Below are 20989 nucleotides of genomic sequence, written 5' to 3'. Positions count from 1 at the left end.
AAGCACGATGTTCAGCACACAAATAACCAGAAAATCAACAAGAATGAGAATTCAGAGTTTATTAACAGAAAAGCATTTGAAAATACTTTAATACTGTGGAAACGTGGGGTCTATCCTTTTTGCCCAGGCCATGAGGCCTCCACAGATGTCTTTCACTGTGATACTGTCTACTTCTGATCCACTCATCTTCTCCAGAACCTGCACCGCCTTCTGAGAGTCGTTACCCAGCTTACAGATCACATACACTGGAGGTAACAGTACAGAGAAAACACTGAGAGATACCAACAAATCAATATATTAACCAAGTCCAGTTGCCCTTGATTTTTAACCCACCTTGGATACACTGAGATATGTTTAGTGACACAAGTGAATCTAAAAGACTTGTGCTTCAGATTCTAATAACTAATTAAGTTCAATACACTCAACCTTAACTATTTTCTATGATAAAAGAAAAAAGAGAAACACCTTAAGGAACAAAATGCTGCACACAAGAGTTTGAATAGTGTAAATATTACATTAAGTATAAAAAGGTAAATGTTTAAGATCACACAGAGCAGATTTTGCAAAAAGTGACCATATGCTAAAACAAGACTGTATTAAACACTAAGCTAAAACTCAACAAGGCTAAATTTAGCCCATTGATAAAGAAAGCTCAACAGAGTGAATATCAAGAACATCAGCCAAAATAATGTTGTGAATTTTAATTTCTCTAAAGCAGGCCAGCTGCTCAGGTTGACCATAATTGTTTTGGAAAAGGGGTCACCTAGCAACACCAATACAATCTGTTACTAGCTGTCCACTAGTGGCCCGGCAGTATGAGACTACACAGTGGACTGTGAAAATGCAAACCTGAATATGCACAAGTGGCTCTGGGTAACTGTTTATTTTCAAACAACATGTTGACATGTTACCTGGAGGCCGGCAGTCACCAGCCATCTGCTGTTTTAATTGGCTGATTCTCTCCTGAAGTAATAGAAATGCTCACTCTTCCTCTCCTCTAAACTCAAGAGTGGAATGTCTGGAGACAATATAAGGAGATTAATCACAGGGAAATGGGAAACAGAATGAACATGAACAGACACTAAAGAACAAAGTAAAAGGGAGACATGCCTCTGTCACAAAAAGGATACTGAGGGAGAAAGGTAAGTGGCATATATCCACCTCCACAAGAGGGCGCACATCCAACAAGAGATGGGGCTCTGCGTTGTCCAGTACTGATTTATAATCCTGGAATTATATTTAAAGACTTATTAATACACAAATACTAATAATTTATCTGTTGGAAAAAGACATTGATTTATATCCATAGTTAAACAGGGAAACCACAAACATTGCTTGGATTTGTATTTGTGGAGTAATAAGAACATTTTAACTGCTTTTCCTTAACTCACAGGAAACAAAACTGTTTCTAACTGGAGCCCCTTGCACAATCTCAATTACAGCCCAATCAATCATGATCCCCATCTCTGTGCTTAATGACTCAGCGGGTTTGAAAGCGCCTATTCTGCAGAAAAATAAACAGATGCAATCCACTACCACTGCTCTCAGTGCCAAATAGAACATATTATTCTTTCCCATAGAAAATCTACAGGCACATTTTAAGTCATTTCCCATTTGGGGCTGGGTCAGCGCTGAGATGTAATCAGTTTATGAATGCACATGAAAACTGAGAAAATGGTGAGCAATCATACAATAAACAGCACTAAATGCAGGGAGTCACGCAATGGCCAACTGTTCTGGAGTCTATATTTCCTACCTGTACTGTGATCCTCTGATCTCTGGAAAGGAGGTTGAGTTTGCGGCACTGAAACACACGGGAAATCGGGCAGTGAGAGATTTTTCCTTCCTTTTACAGATTAAAGGTACCATGTCATATTAAATCGCACAATCCAGTACATGTAAGAAACCCTTCTTATCCCTTCAAAAAGTAACACTCCTGAGAAAATAATATTAGGTACCCCATCAGCTTTGTCTCTTATGACCAACCTTATCTGTGGCAGCGGACCCACAGAACGCCTCATAGTCCACCAACTGGGTTACACTGGGGTTCTCTCCACACACTGCACATCCGGCCTGTTTGGGCCGCAACTTGATGGTCCTGAATCTGGCATTTTGAGCGTCAAACATCACCAACTGATGGCCACAGGAAGCTAGGATGCCTGATCAAGGGAAAGGCTACTTTGTGAAAAACTATCACCACGTTGCTTGATTCAGAGAATCAGCTTGTACATGTCCCATCCGTGTATGACTGCCATTGCAACATTCAAGCGTCTTCCCTGGCTGACACACAACGGCCAGGTGGTAGCTTGGGAATCACAATGCAAGACAGAAGGCAGGCTCGGGCAAGTCTATTCTCTGATGTGACTCTCAATCTAAGCAAGTGAACACTGTAACCACAACAGCTTCATAAGAGTTCTCACAGGAATGGCAAATGGAGAGTCAGCAGAGTCCAGAGAATGCAGACAAAAAAAAATTCTGTCTGTTTTTGCTTTATTTTATCAGACCGGCCAAAAACACCCTTCCCATCTCTAACTTTGCTACAATGAAAACCCTTTCAGCAGTTCTTTGTTGTGGATTCATCCTGATGACTAGGCAGAAAATCCTGATGTAAAGCAACAAAATGCCCGTGGAAGGTACTGTATGTAATGTGGAAATTAAGAATGGAAATACCAAAGGATACAGCCTTGTCCGGAGGCAATCTTGAGGACTTCCAAAGCTTGGAAGCAGCCCATTATCCCTGGAACTTAAAGAAAAGTGGAACATTTTATTAACAACTATCATTTACACAGACTGTACTCTGTACAAAGTTAATGGTTTCTGCGCACGTAAAGGGACGAGACTCACCCACTCCTAATACCCCTCCGTCAGAACAGTTGGTCACTGTCTCTGGGGGTGGAGGTACGGGGTACAGACATCTGTAGCAGGGGCCTCCACAGTAGTTATATACTGTCAGCTACACACATAGAAAGCAAGAAGGATTTTAAGCAGGTAAAGTAACACTAAAAATCTAGAGGAGCTGTTAGACTCTTGCCACACTGATGCAAGAACCTTACCTGCCCCTCCATTCTCAGGGCACTAGCTGACACCAGAGGCTTGCCACTGAGCACACATGCGTCATTCACCAGATAACGAGTGGGGACATTGTCTGAACAATCAGCCACAATGTCATATATGAGGTCAGCAAAGTCAAGGTGTCATCACAAACGGAGTTCAGATTATCAGTTAGTCACATGTACACATTTCCCAACTGAATATCAGATATCCTCTTCATCAAATATAAGCAATCATAGGCCTGCATAAGACTTAGTGGACGATGAAATAGAAGTAAGATAGAAGTCCTGACAAAGGATTAGCTAGTGGCAGGTCTTTGTAACAGATGGTTACAGTAGGTTGCGGGTTTCACAGCAGGATACTGTTGAATGAGTTGCAAGGCGTTCTCTGGTGAGAGCTGCAGGTGGTAGGGAATACACTCTACTGTCGAGTTCAACCTGCAGACATGAAGTCACATTCAAAAAAAAAGTTTTAAAATATAAATTTTGGTCCTCCTTAATCAGCAGCATCAATGCAAACTAGTTAGAATTTCTATCAAAATCTAATTTTCAGCCGAACAAGGAACAAACTACAAAACGGCAAACATGTGAGTTTTGCATCTGACATGGGACCTTAGTCACATATGTGTGGCAGTGCAACTAAGCACGCTTTAAGTAGTTTGCTAGTCAGAGAAATGGCTCCCTCATGTGGTTGTGGCTATACAATGTGTGCGCTAACCACAGTAGGCCCACTGTGAGGGAGAAAGGCACCAAAAAAAGCTGTCTCTAAAATAACATGTTTACACAATATTTGCAGACTGGGGTGAAATACACAACCAAATATAACCTGTGGTGAGACTGGATAGCGCCAGCATGCATTATACATCAACCAAAGGGTCACAAAAAAACATAGACATGCACCAATTATCATAGTTAGGGTTACAGAACATTTACTAATGATATCAAAATACTAACTTCTCAGTTCCAGGTCTGTTTGTGCAGGAATACGTTTGTCACATGCTCTCATACACTTTTGTTCTGCTAAATTATATAAATGTGCTTTTGACCTCTATGTACCGTACACTACTCCAGTGTGTGCAGGCGCCAATCAGTACCTTTTAACTGCATTGGCAGCAGACAGAGCCTTGGCCTGGCCCTGATTCTGCTCCCCATGGAGCACCTGTCTGTGCAGGTTACTGAGCTCCACCTCGTCATAATCCAGTAGGCCCAGGCGCCCTGCAGAGACACCAAGACAAACAAGAGTCAGTCAAAAAGGCTTTAGAATAAATGTTGAAACCATAGACTGTATATAAAAAGGTCGAAATCTGAAAATGGTGGAGAGCCATGAAGATTAAACGCTATAACCAGGGTACAAATATCCAAAGTGTGCCTTCGAATGGAGCTTTTTATAAATAGTTCTTGTTAACGACCTTTTCTCAAATTTTGTATCTGCCAGCCACTGAACACATTCAGGGACTCTGCCCTTAAACAGTAATCTTATGTTACACCGACTCTACACAAACTTCTTATACCCCTTTAATTAGTTTTATTTGTTTATTTCAGTTTTCCCCAATTAGTTATACAGAAAGGTGCAGTGAAACTTCATCTGAAGCAACAGGTAGTATAATTTTGACTGCAAAAGGAAAACATATTCACAGAATAAGTAAGTTATTCTGTGATTAAATTAAAAGTTGTAAACATACTTAATATACAGTCTTCTTACCTAAGCTTTCCCAGTGTACCTGATTTTATTCATTAAACAGCACTGAAATAGGCAGTGTGATATATTTAGTTTGGAAATGTAAATGAATGATTATGGAAGCAATCATCTCCCCAACAGGTAAATTTATTCAGTTTACCAGCCAATGGGAAGTGAGCTAGATTGCTAATTTTAGACCCCGCCTAAAGGAAAAGACAAACCATTGACAGCTTAACAATTACTCGCCCGTATTACCAAATGTAATTCAAAGACAATTATAGAAGGGTTATGATTTGACATGTTTAGCACAAGGTCACACTAAGCATTAATCAACAAGATTACCTACCAATACCTGCTGCTGCAAGATACTGTGCCAGGGGGCAGCCCAGTCCTCCACAGCCCACAATCAGCACTGAGGTCTTGGCTAAGTTTAGCTGACCTGTGGACAATCAAGATTCACTCTGTTGTGTTCAGTCATGCCATAAATTTCACTTGATAGAATGTTAACTGTATTGTATATCAGAATAACACTGTCTGTAGCCGTCTGTACCTTGTGGACCCAGCTCAGGCAGAAGGAGCTGTCTGCTGTACCGCATGATGTCCTCATTGCTGAGGGCTGGTTTGGCTCTCAGAGGGCTCAGGGGCGTCACTTTGTCATACAGCTCCAGGACTGAAGTATGGCTCTGATATCACACCAGGGAGGAATTATTACACAACATATAAGAAATGTTCAAGTTTCAAAGAGGAGCTTTGATCATGAGGCATCACAACCCTCAACAATCTGCCCTTTTAATATAATGACCTACATTTTTATATCTCTTTACATACATCTACAGGCCATATGTCTGACATAAGGAGCTATATGGGAAAAGCTCTTCACAGGGAGGGATTTAAGAGGTGTATAGTGTGTTTATTTAGCATTTAAGATTTAATTAGTTAAGAGTACTCTATTTCTTTTGAAAAATGCAGATTTAGTTTAGGACATTTCAAAATGCCTGTTTTTCTAATTTTGTTCTCGCATTTGTGAGTTTTTTCCTGTTTGCATTGATTTATTTGTTAGCTCAGAATCATCTGAATCAATTAATATAACACTGCATTCTAAGATTAAATTTACACACTCTTGTATACGTTTCTATGCTTTTAACAGCATTAAGGTACAAGGTACAAATCATGGGTGTTGTGTGATTACCCCCAGTATTTGAATAATTAGACATATTGTCCTCAGATGTACATAATCAATTGACCAATTCTAATTTTGTGCTCATCATTTACCCAGCACGTGTAAATGTGGATGTGTGGGTGACTCCTGATGGCTGACATAAGGAGCTACAGTGTCTCTATGTACTGTATATCTTCTGTCATGTATCTCTGCTCTATTTCATATTACAGAGGACATTTCTGTTTAATCTTTCCTCAGCTACACACATTCATCTTCATGACAAGTAGGCATTTCACTAGCTAGCCAACAAGCTAGTTAGCTGTCTAAAAAAAGTGTCCAGGTTAGTGTTGGGTGTAATGTTATCAGCGTCAAACGTGATGTTTTGTTCAATGACAGCCTATAAGTAATGTTTGCTAACGTTATAGACTAGTAGGCTATAAAAATGCTAAAAGGTTATAGTAACATAATAGCTAGGTTAGCTGCACTATAAATGTTAAACTACTAGATAAAAAAAGAGGCAAAACACATTTCTATATACACAGCCTGCAAATTTGGACTAATAGAGTTGACCTCTTGTAATAAACTTTGCTTAGCATTCAGTAAGACTTTCGTACCTTTTCCAGTTGTGCCAGTTTACTCTTCAGAGCAGCAATCTCTTTCTCTTTTTCCTTGAGCTTTGCCTTCAAGCAGCACACCTCTTGGGCCATGGCTGCTGGCACAAAGAAAACACGTGCAGTTGCAAAATATATATATCCAGACTATGTATCAAAAACGATTCAACAATTCTGATTTAGATGCAATGTAACTGTGGGACAGGAACATGTTGACATGTGAAGCACACGGCACAAACTTCCGGGTTGACCATGTGACAATGTGACCACGTGATAGGTGAAGTAATAGTCTTTTCGTCAGAGTAAAACAAATAGCCTATTAAATAAAGAAACTAAGAAACTACTATTTAATGCTGTGATTTACTCTGAGAAAAAAAGAGAAACGAAAAAGAGAATTTACCACAATAAAGCTTCCGTACATTGCACAAACATCAAAGAAAAGCACTAGTTCCCCTAAGTATCTGCAAGAATTTTATCTTAAAAGATTTTTCGAATAGTTGTTGTTTTTTCTTGTTGTTTTGTTGTTAAATATTAAGCTCGTATTATATCGTTGAGCAGCAATAACAACTGACCTCCAGGCGATAGCTATGCTGTAAATCTGTTGTTCTGCTGTTGAAACTGAGCAGTTATCAAAGGAATATAAAGGGTCACTATGTCAGAATTGTTCACAGAGACCCACGTGGTTCACACGCACACACACACACATGCACGCACACATAGCAGTATAGTGACGCGCTGTGGTTTAGAGAGCCTCGGGTCCTCCCTCCTGCCTTTCACATGATCTGTAAGCTTTCACAGAGGAGAGACAGGAATGTGGAGAGGAGCGTCAACAGCGATGGCTGAGCGAAGCCACAGTCCCTCTATAATGCGTTTATTTTACACTCTGGCCATCTGGGTGTCATTTATCCACTGCACCAATGGAATACCCTGGACACAAGAAAAGGTAAATAAATAAAGAAGATCTGACATTTTGTGTCTTAACATAATGCCAGACAGTCATAATTGTATATTTAGACACGTCTCCAAAAGAAAAAAAATGTTTTGCCACATGCAGCGTTTTTACAGTTGAATCGTCAAGTAGCCTACTTTTTCAAGATAAAAATTAATGCTTGCAATTGTTGATCATTATCATAACTCCAAATATCTGGTTTACTTTTAATTTTAAAGTATCTGATCCTAAGACCTTGAATTGTTTTATTAGAAAAATAATTTAATGAAATTCTGTTTAAATTGTGTCTCTGTGTGTGCATGTGTTTCTTTTTAAGATCAGCAAGTACTAACACTATTCATTATGAGAAAAAGGAAACTTTAAGTTCATCAAGTTTTGATATATATGATATATGAATGTATTTATTTATGCTATTCCAACAACCCTCTGCACTGCTGTGTAATCCCCAGAGATGCACCTGGGTATGGATGGATCAAGTTCCCCAATCTATGTTCTTCTTCTCCTTTCCTCTTTGCCTGGTTGCTATGGCAGCAAAGACATCATCATTGATCCTCCAATTGCAGGTCTTGGTATTTATAGACCTTAAGTGGACCCCCTTTTAACCCTCTCTGAACGCAGTGTGCCCCAGCTCTTTGGATAACTGTATTCAGTCTGTGCGGCCGCATAATTATACCGTTTGCAGTGTACGCAATCTGTAATTACAGGACTGATCTGTATGACTCAGACAGTATGGGCCCAACTCAAGCCACAAACAGGTTTATGCTTCGATTGTAATGAACTGGGTTAAGGAATGTGCCCTCCCTCTTTGTCCAAGACAGTAAAGTGAAAACAAATTAGGAGGAAGAACTATTTTCACTATTTTCTGACATTTTAAAGACAACAACATAATCGATTATTGAAATATGGATTTCAAAACCTCAATTTCAGTCACATTGCCAATTAAGGACTACCAAGTGGGCCTATTACTGGAGAGGCTGGAGCAGTGTACAACACACAAACGGGCTTTGAGTGTGCTCTGATATTCACCGTCAGCTCTTTCCCTCCGGCTCTCTGTCCTTCTTCTCGGTTCAGTTTGTTACCAGGACAACCATGCTTCTCAGCAGGTGAACTTTGAGACCAAATGAAAAAGAGCCAAAGGGGATCAATATGTTTTTTAACCTGTGATTTCACACGCATTGATTTGACACTCAAAACTTGAAGCCTGAATCCACATCCATCTTGTCGTTCCTTAAATTTGCACAAACTAGTCGAGTTTTGACAATCGTGTCTATTTCCCAGAGCAAGAGAGAGTAGTAGCATAACAACAAGAACCATTCACGTTTCTGCCTCTTTATTCAATAGATGCCTGCTTTTCTAAAGTAGCTCTTGTGTGTGTTTGAAGCCATTCAATCATTGTGTATTCACATTGGTCTAAATGGCTCTTGTGTCTCTCCCTGAGGAGGTGCTAGAGTGAACTACACAGCTCATCTAAAACACAATATTTGATACTTACTAACTTATCACAAGATCAAATTGTTGTTGTGTAGGTGAGAGTACTGCTGGCACACCTAGTGAGTGGTATTATGAGACATTGTTGTGACATGCTAAAATCATTTGTTCTGTATGCTATGTGTCATCCACACTGTTGCTGCATCATAATAAGACTTCCCCTGATTCCGATCAACAAGTGAGAAGTTGTTGATCTGAAACAGTGCCGTGGCAGACACTGACTGACAATATGAGTAAACATTGCTTCATAATATTCTGTATCACAAACAACACTGATGTGATTAACTGTAGATCACAGTGATCTAATCATTGTACTGATCTTTACCAGCCATATGATTACCTTGCAGTAGTCTTTCTGAACACGGTTAATTCCTTTCTAAATATTAACCTAATGCTATTTCTCTTCCATTTTGTATTATCTTGTTTGTTTCTTCTGGTTCTGTTCAGCTCCACCATCGAGCTCTCACTCTAACACAAGATGAGGTCCGTACCGCCCTATCGCACACTGACGTAGAGCAGATGTGGCAGAGGGACCTGAGGCCGCTGCTGGTCACCAGGTACCCTGGCTCTGCAGGCAGCCGGGCCGTGCAAGAGGTGAGTTTGTTCGCAGGATAACATGTCATTGCCAGACCACTTTCAAATACAGGAACAAAACATGTACCTTCTCCACTACTACCCATTAAACATGCGCTGTGTCATGATTCACAACTATTTGACAATGAATTCCAAGAAACATGTGAAAATCCTGTTACTTTTACCTCATAATTATCCTCGACATTTTTTCCCCAATATGTTGTTTCAGAAGAAATCCAAACAATTCAGGAAGTTCTCACAAAATGAAGTTTCATTTCTGAAAAATCAGGAAGCAACAAGCATAAATCTGGAATTTTTCTTTTTCACAAATTCACTTGCCAACTCAGCTAATTAGCGAAGTGGTGATAAGGTGAGGTACTAACAAGTAATTTTGTGCGTGTTCACAGCATATCAAAACAACCCTAGGTTCCCTCGGAGCAGGCTGGGATGTGACGGAGGATAAGTTTGTTTCACAAACACCCTATGGCCCCCTGCCCTTCACTAACCTAATTGGCACCCTCAACCCATCAGCCAAGCGCCGTCTGGTCCTGGCCTGTCACTACGACTCCAAGTACTACCCACCACAATGGCACGGGAGGGAGTTCCAAGGCGCCACTGATTCTGCCGCTCCCTGTGCCATGATGTTGGAGCTGGCACGAGCCCTGGACGAAGAACTCATGGCTCAGAAGGTGGTGACCTAGCATGTGACATAAAGCTACAACATACTATAAGTTAAAAAGGGTATATTTTACGCTACTGGTCTATCTGTCTGTCTGTGTTATTTAAATAGGCTTTTCAGTGATAGTCAGGCCATTTGGGGGGTGTATTCGTTTTGGTGCTTGTGGCCAGCACTGACTTGAGTTGTGGCCATGAATCACAGGCAAGTCATACAACAACAACAACACTAGTGACAGCTCCAGGAAAAACAAGGCCAAACATGTGGTAGACAACACCAGTTCCAGGAACTTGGTAAACATCACTGTAGATTTTCTCCATGTCACTCAAACATGAGAAACGAAATCACTCCGTGTCAAGTTATAAATTTTGAGTGGGTAAGAGGAAAGAACGTGGTAGTAACAACACATTTCCAGGGTTTTAAGGATTAATAAACATTGCTGTGGGACTGACCTTAAAATAAACTACAGTGCCCATGTTAATGAAGGAACATGTCTCCCAGTGCAATGGTATGGCTCACTGATTGTCAACTGACAACTGTCTTGGACAACAATGGACCTCCATTGCACAGATGAATATTCTAAATCATGTTTCAGCTACTCAGAAATCAGTTATTAGTAGGTTCAATTCATTGTTCGTTTTAGGTATTTCTTGACAATAAGAAAAATTTTGCCAGCCTTATCTATGAACTGTTTTCATTGAGTCAGTCAGTAAGAGCTTGATGGTTTTGATAAATAGAAGAACAATGTGCATATCACTTTGTATCTGAAGGCCTAAGGAAATTCTCTAAATCTAAATATTTTTTCATATTAGGTCTAACAACAACAACATAATTATCAACAACAACAACAACAATTTAACATTTTGCAAAAGCTATAAATATTGGTTCTGTTTTATTAACAAATTCAATGTTTAATCAATGTTTAAATACTCCACCTAAAAGTGATTCAGAAGGAAAACACTTTGTATTCATGTAGCTTGCTCTTCTGCCCTTTTCCTGTTTCACAGTTGAGCTCAGACCCTTGTCTACTGGGCGGACAGTGACAGGGCCAGTGACAAGGAGAGATCCGCCAAGGGACATGTTTATCAGACTCAGCTGTCTGCCACAGAGGTCACTATGGGAATTGGAATCACATTGAATACAAATAAATTAACTGCCATGGAGGCGGACACATAATCGATTTCAGAGCTGATAAGTGACCATTATAGAAGTACATTTTTTGGGAAAGTGATACAAAGCCAAAAAATCAAATACATATTCCACAGAAAACCTCAGTTTTTTGTCACTGTAATCTCAAAACCAGTAGGGGGCAGCAATACTCTGGCAATGCAAACTGGTGTAGCACATGACTGTCCTCTTTTTACCCCCCATGTAGAGCTCCAGTCCTGACCTGACCCTGCAGTTGCTCTTCTTTGACGGAGAGGAGGCTCTTTTCCAGTGGACCTCAACAGACTCCCTGTATGGCTCTCGCCACCTGGCCCAGAAAATGGAGACCACCCCACACCCTGCCGGCGCCACAGACACCAACCAACTGCACGGCATAGTACGCCTTTCACTCTTCTCTGCCCAAACCACCTAAGATTAGCGTAATCCAATAATCACACTTAAGATCATCCCTTTGTTATAACAATTTCAGTACAATCTGCTTAGCCCTGATCTCCTGATTCACACATAGCCCACACAGACACCCTAGCAAGGGAGGTGCATGTCTTAAATAGTTTTGTATTTCCAGGAAATCTCAAATCACAGAGCCGCCCGTTTTATCATCTGGGAGGCTCGGGTGTCCTGATATCAAACACCATTTATTACACAGTCTATGATAACAAGATGTCACGTTAATTGGTATATGTTTATGTGTCCTATCTGTGGAGAGATAGTGCAACTGTTTATCAACAAATGTAGACATTCCTGTGTGGACAGACAGATAAAGCAGTAGGATCCTAAAGAACCTAGTGTGTGCATGTGTGTACGTGTTTGCATGTAGAGACAGACAGACAGTGTGTGTTTTGAGTGTCTTGCAGAGATAGCGTGCACATGGAGAACTGATGTTAGGGCTCTGAGGTGTGATTATTGTGGGAACGGCTCTGAGGTGTGATTATCATGGGAACGGGACTTATCTTCAGGATGTGTAGAAAGTTTCTCATGAGAATACCCCCCCTCCCCTCTCTTCCCCCCGTTTCTTCTCGTCCAGGATCTGTTTGTGTTGTTGGACCTGATTGGGGCTCCAAGTCCACGCTTCGGCAACCAGTTCTCCAGCACAACGCACTGGCTCTCCCGACTGCAGAGCATTGGTAAATAATCAGATGTTTTACTCTTATTGTAAACACTATGTTGGTCTTTTTACTTTGGTGAAGGTATCATTGTAAGGAGGCCATGTGACAACTGTGCTTACAATCAAATTATTGCACATTTTGTCACACTGTATCTTTAACTTATATGCAACTCGTATGTTGTCACGGCTGCACGGTATATTTGTTTTGCTTAAAGCTGCAGTTGGCAACAATTGAACGTACAATGCAAAACCTTCTTCTCTGCTGCTCGTATCACTTTGCAGAGCCCCTCCCACCAAACCCACAAGTTCGTACAGTAGTAGAGGGAGCCTGTTGCTCTACGAAACCTCATGCCCCGTAGGGCTTTCTCTCCACTGCGAGAGTCTCGCCAAGACCCGAGGCCCTTTCACTGCAAATCATCTTCTCAAAGGCGCCCCTCTAACTCTTCGCGGCCCAGGGTACTGCGCCCCAGGCTTCAGAGGCAGCTCCGACAACGTCTGACAGCAGTATGAGAGGCTAGCGCACCACTGTCCAACCTCTAAAATTATGTCATTGCCGCAGGTTGTTTCTCAGCCAGTGAGTTTGCTAAAGTTCTGAAGCCACGCGTTAAAGATATTGGTCTTGACTGAGTGAGAGCATCTGTGAGGAGGGCGGCTGTGCAGCGTGTGACACAGCATTAGAGACTCCTCCAGACGCTGATTGGTTGCTTTGACTCGGGAGTGGTGGATTCTTGCAAATGGTATTAGGAGCCAGAGGACCCTACTTCTTTTAATATTATTAATTTTTTTTTTTTACAGCTTGGATGTCTCTACTGTTGTCAGGATATGTAGGGACAGTTTTAGCAAACATGACAAAAGAATTCCCTAATGCTGCTTTAAATTGCTGATATTTTATTATATTTATGCAAATGTTAGACTAGTCTGGGTTATTTAACAGGACAGATATCTGTATGGGTGTTCTTATCCTTGCTTTTTGCACTTTTTTAAGTGGCTTTTTTGTGCACCAATCAGGATTTAACAAAATTTGAACCTGATGATGATGATGATGATGATGGGGTTGTTTATTGCCAGCACTGTCAATCAAAACTGACCAAGCCACACCCACACAGTCCTAACGAAGCAAATAAGCTAATAATAGAATATTTGATTTATTACACTATTATTAAACAACACCTAAGGATGTTTTTTCTTTAACTTGAACTAACAGATGCACTTTTTTACTCATTGTCCTCACTCTCATATCCTCAGAAAAGCGTTTGCACTCCATGAACCAGCTTGTGGATCATCCTAACGACGTGCAATATTTCTGGCCCAATCAACCTGTTGGCCACGTACAAGATGATCATATACCATTCCTAAACAAAGGTATGCACGCCAAATAACACTGCAACCGTAAATATGATGACATATATACTGTTGGGTGATCCTCATCCTATGCCTCTCTGTCAGGTGTACATATCCTCCACCTTATCCCCTCCCCCTTCCCGTCCGTATGGCACACGTTTGATGACAACGAGCAGAACCTGGATCGCTCCACCATTCAGAACCTCAACAAGATCCTGCAGGTTTTTGTCCTGGAGTACCTCAACGCCAGACCCAACATCCCTTCAAACCCACAGAATGCCCCTTAGAAACCCAGCATATTTGATGACTTCCTTTCTTTTGATGTTTCACTGTAGCCAAGATCTTCAGCTGTTATTTTATAGACTGAAAGAATACACTGTCTTTAATGATATTTGTTAGAGATTGATTTCATCTGCATGGACAAGTACATTTTTTTATTTTGAAACCTCTGTCTAAACATATTTAGGCTCATGTAAGAGCACGCAAAATGTGTTGTTTCCCAAATGGGTTCATAAGAGACTTAAAGACTCTGAAGCTTCATCCCCAGCAACGTGATCAGCACACAGGATCTTCTGTGTGCTTGTTACTACACTGCTCTCTTTATATCAGCCTTAACCCCCTGTTTACACTGTGAGGAGGCATCTTAGTGTCAGTGCTAATGTTTAGGAGCTGTTGCCTGACATTGAAATAGATACATGAAATTATCATCCAAGGTTGGTGATAATTTCATTGTCCTTGCTTTGAGGACATCTGTAGCCTAAAAACACTTGCTTATAGTCATGCAATGACATCCATAATCCCTGATCTGTAATAAATATATAAAATATGGACATCCACATGATGCCACCAATGCATGCAGAATGAGGCAGGGTATATGGCAATACACATAAGATGGTGTCATGCTGTGTGTCTTAGCTACAGGGTATGTGACATTTCTTCTCCTACAGTAAATCTGTGTTTATCACATCAGTGTTTATCGAGAAAACCTGTCAGGGGCAGGAAGTGGGTTTATTTGTATTACAACCTCTTTAGCTCTTCATATCCTGTCATCTCAGATAGTGAAGTGGATAACTTCCTGTGCTGATGTTTCACGTGCCTCCCTTTGTTTATATGACATTATTAGTAAGATTTAAATGCAGATCCCAGAATAATATACAGTGCCAAAACTGGACTTCCTGTATTTTGAGGCTGAAATAAATGTTGATTCAGAATACAAGGGCGATCATGCAGAGTTTGTTTATCTTTACAAGTCTTTGTTATACTGCTGATACAGAAGTTGGACTTCTCCGATGCTTTGTCATTCTGATGATTTAAGGTGACCTTTTCTATGAGGAAGTGTTTTTCTGTAATTGTAACCTAAGACAACAAGAATAGCCAATACCTTTCTTTCTTCCAGTTTTGCGTCTGGTGCTCAGGTTCTTGCTCCCTCTCTCACCCCCTCCATCCCTCTGCCTCACAGCGACAACAATCCCATGATACACCTAATCCTCTCAGGGAAGACCTCCCCTGAATTCCACACCACCCAGATCCCCTTAAATCCAGCCCACTCCCATGAGAACTAAACATGACTCTGACTCTCCCGTTTATTGCAGTAAGAAGTGTTTGTGATGCCTGGCAACAGTGTATACCAACATACTGTATATCTTGCCCTGAAAGAGATTAAAAGTGCTTTAAAGGCAGTTAGCCACCTAAGACAGCAAAGTGCTGTGTAGTTTCAATCCAAAAGCTGAGAAATCAGTGTCCACCAGCCAATAGCACCCATTCTACAGTGTGTTTTAATGCTTTACCTGACTTGACCCCAACCCTAACCGGTGGTAAAACGTTATTGACCTGCAGTTCTTTATAGAAATACATTTGCTTCTTTTTTGTGTTTGTCTTACAGTAAATGTGCTAATAACACTCATCTTCTTTCATTCTTGTTTCTGTCAGCTTGATGTTAGGCTTTCTATAAAAGCTTACCTCAGGCATTCTGCCTGTCACTCATCACATGAATTATGTGGTTATGATATAGTGAAGAAGATGTCTTTAATGAACTTTAATCTAAGGAAAGGACTCTTATTCAAAATATGTCTTGATTCAGCCCAGCCAGCTGGCAAACCAACATGTTGGAACAAGGAAAAATAAGAGAAGCAGAACAAATTATTGTATAGCACTTGTTGAGGCTTCCAGTATTTTTTTGCCTGACAGCAAATTGATGCGTGCCCAGGTTTAATAACAGCAGAGCTTTAATCTGCTTCTGATTACAGTGCAGAATATACAACGGCTTCCAGCTGTACAGTAATGGAGTAATGGGAAGAGCCGGGATTCTCCCATGCAAGGTGTGTTTCAGATTGTTAGAAAACAATAAGCCAGGAAAGGTTACTTGATGTCAGAAGCCATAGAGGCAAAGAACAACATTTTTGATCAAATGTATCAATTCTTGATGGTCATCCATCACATATTATCACTGTCATGAGAAAAACACACTCCAAAAGGCTTTAAATGGCTTTCTTTCAAGTTTAAACACATAACACATGTTTTTAACATTTCAACAGTGTCATCTTACTGTTCAGAAAAACAAATTAAGACAAAAAAGTATATAATTCTGACTGGGCATCTTAGGTGGCAGTGAATTGATTCTCCTCTGTAGCTGGGAAAGCTGTCTGACTTGTTTTTAGCCTACAGTCACTATATTAATGGATTGTAGATGTTTTTTAAATTTGCTACTGAGATAGTATACAATGTGAAGCATTACTGTGAGCATGTATGGTAGGCTACCAGTATCGGGGGTTGTAGGGCATCCTGCTACTACATGACCTGCAAAGAAGCAAGTTACCAGCAGAGAGCAGCAGTGAGTTACATTCACTTCAGCGGAAAGAAAAAGGCTCTGCTGTTCCTGGTGTTTTTCTTACATGATATTATATATTGGTGACTGCAAATACGATTTAACAAATTCAGCTGATATCGCTGATATAACTGAATGTCATATCAGTCAGTAAGGCATCAGTATGTTATCACCCATAAGTATAGACAACTAAAGATGTTTAATATACACATTGTGCAAAAATATTTGTACTGATATTTTATTGTGTTTAAAGTATGTTGACATATTTACATATAATCTGTGTCCTTGCGTCCTAGTTTCTTTATTTTTTTTAGCAGTTTATAAACTGGGAGGCACACTGTTTGATATGTACTCACCTCCAGTTTCAAATGAGGGCGCTGGACACACAGAAACTACCAACATCATACGCTACATTCGTGTGTTCTCCGTAAAGTCCTACTTCTATTTCCCATTGTGTAAATACCATCGACTGTTTTTTTTATTGTTAAAAATTACAAAACTGGCTGTTACAAAAAAATAATCGAAAAAGAGTTGCTTTGACGGAAAATGGAGAAATGCATTATGGTATAAATTTGTTTTGATAAGAGTGCTAAATTGTGAAATTATCCATACATATTTAGTCAAATAAAAATATGAATAAAATGAAAAGGACATAAGCTATGAAATGTTTCCCGTTTGTCGTTGTCTGCGATAATCATGTGATCCATGCGTGCTTTGCATAGACTGGATATTAAAAGGTGCTTTGTCGTTATTTTGCGCCCAAAGTGAATTACTTTCCAATATTCCCAGCAGCACTTGAATGCAGCATTGATCCTATAGCGGGCGGTGAGGCGCTGTGGGGGATTACAGTCCAGCCTCCGCTCGCGGGGCCACAGAGTTTTGTAGTGAGTGAACGCAAACGGACGAACAGCACCGACCGGTTGAGAAGAATGTGACGGCAATTTTTTTTTTTCACTTTACATTGTAGAACCGAGTCGCCAAACTCTGACACATTTGTGTCCCTTTAATTGTGTTAAAGAAGCAATGGAGCCGATAACGAAGTGGACGCCAAAGCAAGTGGTCGACTGGATGAAAGGTAACCTGAATTCTGGGACACTTTGTGTGTAACATTATTACATGTTTTGTTTGAAAGACACAATAGCCCATTAACGGCGTTACTGCTTTTAAAAACTTATCTGTCTCACCTCTGAGTCGCACCTCAGTTATCTCGAGCTAGTTTCGTAGAAACTGCTCCGGTGTCAGCATACCTCTAACTTACTGAAGCACTTAACAATGGGACTGAATTTTTCTTTTACTCTTCCTTACAGATGTTAGCAAGCGTAGCAGTTTCATTTGTGCTAGCTGTATAATCTGCCCTTTGATACGGCTGGTAAATTGCTGCTCATTGCAACTTTTGAATTGTGTTGTGTGTGAGTCTATGTATTTTGTTGAGTCACAAGCATTAGCTGACTCCCAACACTAACGTTTTGCTGTCACATTAGGCAAAGAAATGTTTCATTCATGCCCAAACACACTGGCTACCACTCGTTTCTATGTCAGAAATCGAGAAGTCAGTAACACGGCAGACCACGGATTCCTGTGTGGCAGAGTTGTATAAATTGAACTAATGAGAAATGACAGTGAGCACTCTTTTCAAAGTCTGTATACCCAGTCATTCTTTTTAGTTAAGCAATACTGATGTGTAACCAGTACTCATTTTTAATGTTGACCTCAGTACTGAAATCATTGTCTTGGTGTTGCAAACTTGCTCCCTTTTGAGGAATCCAAAATGATTGGAGCTCTATCAATCCTTTTTTGCTGTTTTTGGGGATCTTATCTATTAAAAACTATACCTGTTTGAGGCACTGAGGGGAAAGCCTATGGTCATGACATCATTACAGTTTCAGCCTGAGTCCAGTCACAGCATAAGCATGTCTAGTGAGTGACACCAAATGGTATGTGAAGTATGGATGGAAATATTCAAAGTGCTTTCCGTGTGTGTGTATTATACAGCAAAAGGAGTAATGGGCTGTTTATATGGCCAGTAGTGGGACTGAGCTGTATGTCTTTGCTTCACTGTCAAGGACATGTAAATATTATTTCACTTAATTTCATATCATGCACAAACCTGGCACATTGCACATATTTGTTGTCAATTGTTAATTGTTGTTGTTGTTCTATATTCTTAAATTGTCAATTTATGTACACAATTCTCTTCCGTTGCAATACGTCTGCACAACACAAACCAGAGTAAAGCAGAAGTAAATATCTGCCACATTGTTCTTTCTCTGCAAATAGTTGTTATTTTTCTCTATTCTTTTATTATTCGTATATAACTTGCATTTGGTTATTCCATATTTATATATTTCTACATTTATTTATTTTAACTGTATGTCTACATGTAGCACCTTATCATCAAAGCAAATCCCTCGTATATGTAAAACACTACTTGGCAATAAAGCTCCTTTTGATTCTGACATTTGGAAACTACCCAAAACAAATCATAGGCGACTTTCTTTTTAATCTCATAATTTGGATCTCAAGGCAGGCTCTTTTGTCAGTACTGGAACTATGACGGTGTTGTAGCGCAGTAACTGCTGATTGGGGCATGCCAGCCAGTGCTAATCTATAGTTTGGAGCGAAAGGGGATTGTGGAGGGGTTAGTTTTAGTGTGTCCAGTGAAAACAGCTCCGCCAGGGCACGCATGGATGGAGGATTAGTTGTCCACACAGACCCCATTGCTGTCATTCTCCTGTAAATCTGACTCAGCGGTTGTCTCTGTAGGTCTTAACCAGTAGATTTGCAGGCCATTACAAACATGGTAGAAATGAATTAACTGAAAAGACAGCAGACTATTTGTGGGAATATTTTATATATCCCTTTCACATACAAACCCAGTGCATGAACAAGAGATGTTGAACACAGGTTCAACTTACATTTGACCATTCACACCAAGTATGGGTAAATATCAAGTCATTCTGTCTTTGTCAAACAGGGTTGTCATGAATTTATCTTAATCAAAAGTGGCCAGTCGTGATTCAACAAAGCAGATTACGCAGGCTTGGACAGTCATCTCCAAAATGTAACTTTCCTCACCGTGGTCTAGCAAGGCTAAATAGCCATTTGCTTTGGTTAGACGCGCTGTCAATGGGTGTAGACTACAATCAGTTTACAAGAAACTGGATCTGACTTTAAGCAGTCAGAGCCACAAAATAAAGCTCTCAACTAAAATTCAATAGAGCACTTCTGGTTGCTATCATTTAAACCACTCAACACATTATTGATTGGTCTGACCTCCAACTGCTGGGTCAGTCAAGCTAAGTTATTGAATGTTTTCAAGACTAATATCTTGAAGTAAAACCTGCCCGCTATAACATAAAAGGTACCTAATTTGTCCTTGCCAGGGTATTTTATTCTTTATTCGAAACGACCATGTGTTGTCCTCAGTGACCGCTGTACACTACACAGCCACAACATAGCGTGGAACCACTGATGTTGTTTTACTGAAAGAACAGCTTGTGTAATCCGTTCATACCAAAGACGAGCAGCACCAAACTGAAGTAAAACCCATGTTGAGAGCAGGGCCATGGCCTCATGTTGACCTGCTGACACCAAGGGCAGACACGGGTGTTTCCAGAGTTGTTGCGCCTGTGTCAGAGAAGTAAAATTAAACTCCCAGAAGGCAATGTGGACCTTTGATCATTTGCCTCAAGGTTGTTTTCCTCAGTAGGACAGGGGCTGTTTTTGTGTATTGAGGCAGTTGTTAATCACTTGCTTTGTTCAAGGAGATCAAGCGGTGGTTGGTGGATGTTTATTGCCAGTGAAAGGCTATTTGCCTCTTTCAATGCAAACGCTGATGTTTTTTGTTTGGGCACTGGAGATGCCCTGAAGCCCCTTTCCTTCACCACAAGCTCTCATCTTCCAGCTGGACCTGTGGTGTCATGTGATTGGTATTCCATATGTCATGTGTGGGACATACTTACCCTGGAGGAAATAGGCACTTCTCTAATGACAGTTAAGATCTCACAGCACAATGGTGGTGTTTTTAAGTCAGTAAATGAATACAATTTTGGGTTTGTTGTGAGCCTTTCAGAATTTAAATGATCATATCCAGCGACATTAAGAAAGTGACCCACATACCCATGTTCACAAAGTCAAAGGTTTAAGTCATATGCTGTTAGTCATTTTCCAAATATAGCCCTGAATCCACATGGGGCAATGCTTCAGCTGAAAAGGGTTGGCACTGTTCAGGGAATATTTAGCTCTAACTCATTTACCAAAGATACTTTTTTTTGTCCACCTTGTAGTTACTGAGAGTAGGACTGCCAAGTTTTAACAAGGCATCCCAAACATTCAAACCTGCACAACTACCATCTGACTGAGTGGCTT

The 20989-nt window shown here is 40.4% G+C and overlaps 3 protein-coding genes across 3 annotated transcripts in view; 2 read left to right on the top strand and 1 right to left on the bottom strand.

The window, feature by feature from the left end:
• Positions 1-39: 39 nt before the first annotated feature.
• Positions 40-6754, bottom strand: mocs3 (molybdenum cofactor synthesis 3). The gene is given in 14 exon segments (XM_038728461.1): positions 40-245; positions 912-971; positions 974-1018; positions 1131-1227; positions 1757-1804; positions 1987-2150; positions 2681-2743; positions 2845-2953; positions 3054-3171; positions 3414-3488; positions 4145-4265; positions 5075-5167; positions 5279-5411; positions 6502-6754. Coding segments are annotated over 14 exon segments (1377 nt in total). The 5' UTR covers positions 6595-6754; the 3' UTR covers positions 40-87.
• A 509-nt stretch (positions 6755-7263) lies between these two features.
• Positions 7264-15016, top strand: LOC119910079 (glutaminyl-peptide cyclotransferase). Its single transcript, XM_038728459.1, has 7 exons — positions 7264-7441; positions 9383-9529; positions 9916-10197; positions 11560-11727; positions 12376-12475; positions 13702-13818; positions 13903-15016. Exons 1-7 carry the CDS (start codon positions 7310-7312, stop codon positions 14082-14084), a joined length of 1128 nt encoding a protein of 375 aa, XP_038584387.1. The 5' UTR covers positions 7264-7309; the 3' UTR covers positions 14085-15016.
• Positions 15017-17469: 2453 nt separating this feature from the next.
• Positions 17470-20989, top strand: part of LOC119910280 (connector enhancer of kinase suppressor of ras 3-like) — a 39895-nt gene continuing 36375 nt past the window's right edge. The window contains exon 1 of the mRNA XM_038728788.1: positions 17470-17696. Coding sequence (XP_038584716.1) covers positions 17645-17696 — 52 coding nt within the window. The 5' untranslated portion in view covers positions 17470-17644. The remainder of the gene's footprint in view (positions 17697-20989) is intronic.

Source organism: Micropterus salmoides, unplaced genomic scaffold (assembly GCF_014851395.1).
Source record: "Micropterus salmoides isolate LMB-PRFRI ecotype aquatic unplaced genomic scaffold, ASM1485139v1 Ms_hic_scaffold_19, whole genome shotgun sequence".
Lineage (NCBI taxonomy): Eukaryota > Metazoa > Chordata > Actinopteri > Centrarchiformes > Centrarchidae > Micropterus > Micropterus salmoides.
This window is presented reverse-complemented; position numbering and strand designations above follow the sequence as displayed.